This window comes from Austrofundulus limnaeus, unplaced genomic scaffold (assembly GCF_001266775.1).
Source record: "Austrofundulus limnaeus strain Quisiro unplaced genomic scaffold, Austrofundulus_limnaeus-1.0 Scaffold344, whole genome shotgun sequence".
Classification (NCBI taxonomy): domain Eukaryota; kingdom Metazoa; phylum Chordata; class Actinopteri; order Cyprinodontiformes; family Rivulidae; genus Austrofundulus; species Austrofundulus limnaeus.
In genome coordinates, this window is record NW_013952746.1 from 14,890 (window position 1) to 17,781 (window position 2,892).

At 39.5% G+C, this 2,892-nt stretch overlaps 1 protein-coding gene across 1 annotated transcript in view; it reads left to right on the forward strand.

Moving 5' to 3' along the window:
* Positions 1-2,892, forward strand: part of dntt (deoxynucleotidyltransferase, terminal) — a gene marked incomplete in the record, with an annotated part of 88,551 nt that overhangs the window by 4,538 nt on the left and 81,121 nt on the right. The window contains 1 exon segment of the mRNA XM_014022867.1: positions 2,351-2,525. Coding sequence (XP_013878321.1) covers positions 2,351-2,525 — 175 coding nt within the window.

The following is a 2,892-nucleotide window of genomic DNA, read 5'->3' on the forward strand; positions in this document are numbered from 1 at the left end:
GCACGCACGCACGCACGCACGCACACACACACACACACACACACACACACACACGGCTGCTGAGAGGCCGAAGAGCGACGATGTTTTTGCTTGTGTTTGTCTCACATCTGCAGCTTCAGCATCATGTTCTGTAAAGTCCAGACAACCTGTGTTGTTCTGGAGGAAAAGACTTCATCATTTGCTTGAAAGCCAAGAAAACTTCCTACTTGTGAAGCCAAGTTGGAAACTTGCTTTTCTGGACTCCATACTGGTTTTAACAGCACTTACAAACACTGGGGGGATAAGGGAAATTGGTTTATTTGTATTGTTATATTCTGTTCTATTTTTCTGTAAATAATATATTTGAAAAGAAACTCCAGTCATTGATTGTGCTCATTTTATTTATTTCATATATTTTTTGTCACTTAGTATTTATTTAAAAATGAGCAGGGTAAATAGTTATATTTTTCTTGTAATCTGTATGCCCTGGTGTACGGTAAACTTTAACTAAACCATATATACCATATATACTGTAAAACAGTCAAAGCTCAATCAGGTCCAAAACATCCTTCATGTCAGGAGGGAGACCTGGCTGGRGCCCAACTTAAATTATTCAAATTAACCAGCAAATAAAACGTTACCGTTACAACGTGAAATTTGTTTTGCAACATGTTAATAATGTTCTCTTTCCAAAAATGCATTTGTGTTTATTACAAAAAATATGACGTCACAGGTCCTTTAAGATGAGCTCAGTTTCACAGATCGGACCGATCCTGATGCTAACGCTGATAATTAACCTGAAACTCCTGAAAGGCGGTGTTTGATAATGAAGACCTTAGACTCCTACAACACAACATTTTGTTTGTTTTCACCACATTTGGAGCTGAGGAAGAATCTRCTGAGGACTGAGGACCACCTCTGCAGGTCTTGTTGAGCAGATGGATTAGTTTTTTGTCCAGTTAGGGCTCGGCCCGAGCTCTGCTGGGACCTCCCTGCTGGAYCCTTCCCAGTCGTCCCAGAGGAAGAGGAGCAGCGTGTTTGGGTTAATTATGCACTGCTGAGTGCCTCGATWGGACACGCAGGGGTCTGCACAGGAGGTCTCTGCTGAGGGGGGCCATGGTTTAATGAAGTCATCTTTAAATAAAGGAGTGGAGCCYGTCCCTTGTTGTTTACCCACAATGCACTGCAGGTGAGGCTGTGAGCTCAGCAGCACTCTGCACAGACTGAGAGGTTACCTGTGCTAAACTGAGCCCTGACAGCTCCAACAAACACAAATAACAATCTGTGTTATTACTATGTTATTCTTACTGTTTCTTCCTGGTTGGAAGAAAATGACATCACAGTTTGTCGTCCAATAGAAAGGCAGAGTTATCTGAAAGGGAGACTGGATCCTTCACCCTGTTTTTGTAGAAACATCAGTTTAATATGATGGATTGTAAATGGATCTGTTTCTAATTTCATTCATTTTAACCAGAAGTCTGAATAAAATAAACACACACAGTGTTAATTTAACACACACAGTGTTAAATTAACACAACAGTGTTAATTTAACACCACAGTGTTAATTTAACACACACAGTGTTAATTTAACACACAGTGTTAATTTAACACACAGTGTTAATTTATATGTGTCCACATGTGTTAAAATAACATTTGTGAAAGTGTTAAAATTTAACACCCATTTTTTTGTTAATTTAACACCAGCCAGTGTTTAATATTCAACAATACTGGGTGTCATATTAACCTTTCAACAGTGTTAAAATATTATTAACAAATGAAATTATGGTGTTAGAAAAGTCAACAAACACCTCAAGGTGTCGATACACCATAAATTTAACACTGAGTTAAAATCAAACTCTTTGTAGTGTTACAGTAACACTCAGTATTTAGTAGAAAAGTATAATGGAGTTACCCTTCACACACCAGGACATCCCTCTCACTCATGGTGTCGATTTATGACCAATAACACAAACTTAAACTTGAACAACTTGATCAAACTGAAGAAGAAAACRAACCAGATCAACTCGTTTTTACTCTCATGAACGTCTTTAATAATCATGAACATGAAACACATCATTTCTACAACATTACCCCAATATTCCTGGCTTTACAGAATACTTCTTTCAACACTGCATGGTGTCATATAACAAAACTGTTAAGTGTTATGTAAGACTTAACAGTGGGCGGAGCTTATTTAACACTGTTCAGTGTTGACACAACACTGAGGAAATCAACACTGTGAATTAACACCAACACTGGAAGTCAGTTTACTCAGAAAGTGTTAAAATAAGACTAGCCGGAGTWAAATCAACACCCAAAAGTTTAGCACTGACATTTTAACACTTTGCTGTGTGTTTTTGTGACTCCACAGTGATTCAGTGACTCACGTCGTGTCAGAGGACAGCCGTCCTTCGTCTCTCTGGCCGTGGCTCAGGGAGTCCCCTCTGAGMGACTTGTCCAGGATCAAGGTGTTGGACATCAGCTGGTTCACAGACAGCATGAGAGAGGGGAGGCCAGTTCCTGTGGAGACCAAACACCTCATTCAGGTTGGTGAGAAGACGCCAAAGAAACAAACTATAAACTGAAACATAAAGTCAGTAAATTAGTGTTTGATAGGTTGGTTTGTTGTAACAATGCTTCTTAAATCAGCACCGGGACAAAACTCTCAGAACTATGTTTATCTTTATAACCAAACACATCATGGCTGTCTGTTAGCAGAATATCTAATGTAGCCCTGAACGCAAACAAATGAGCTCTCAGGAAGAAACTTTAGACCAGAGACTCTTAACCTGTGACAGCGCCACCTTGAGAGCGTCAAAAGAACAATGGTTTTTAACTTTGGGCCGCAGAGGGTCGTGAGACCGCATTGATTTTAAATAAGGTGTAATACACTTTCTCACCACTAGTAGCAGT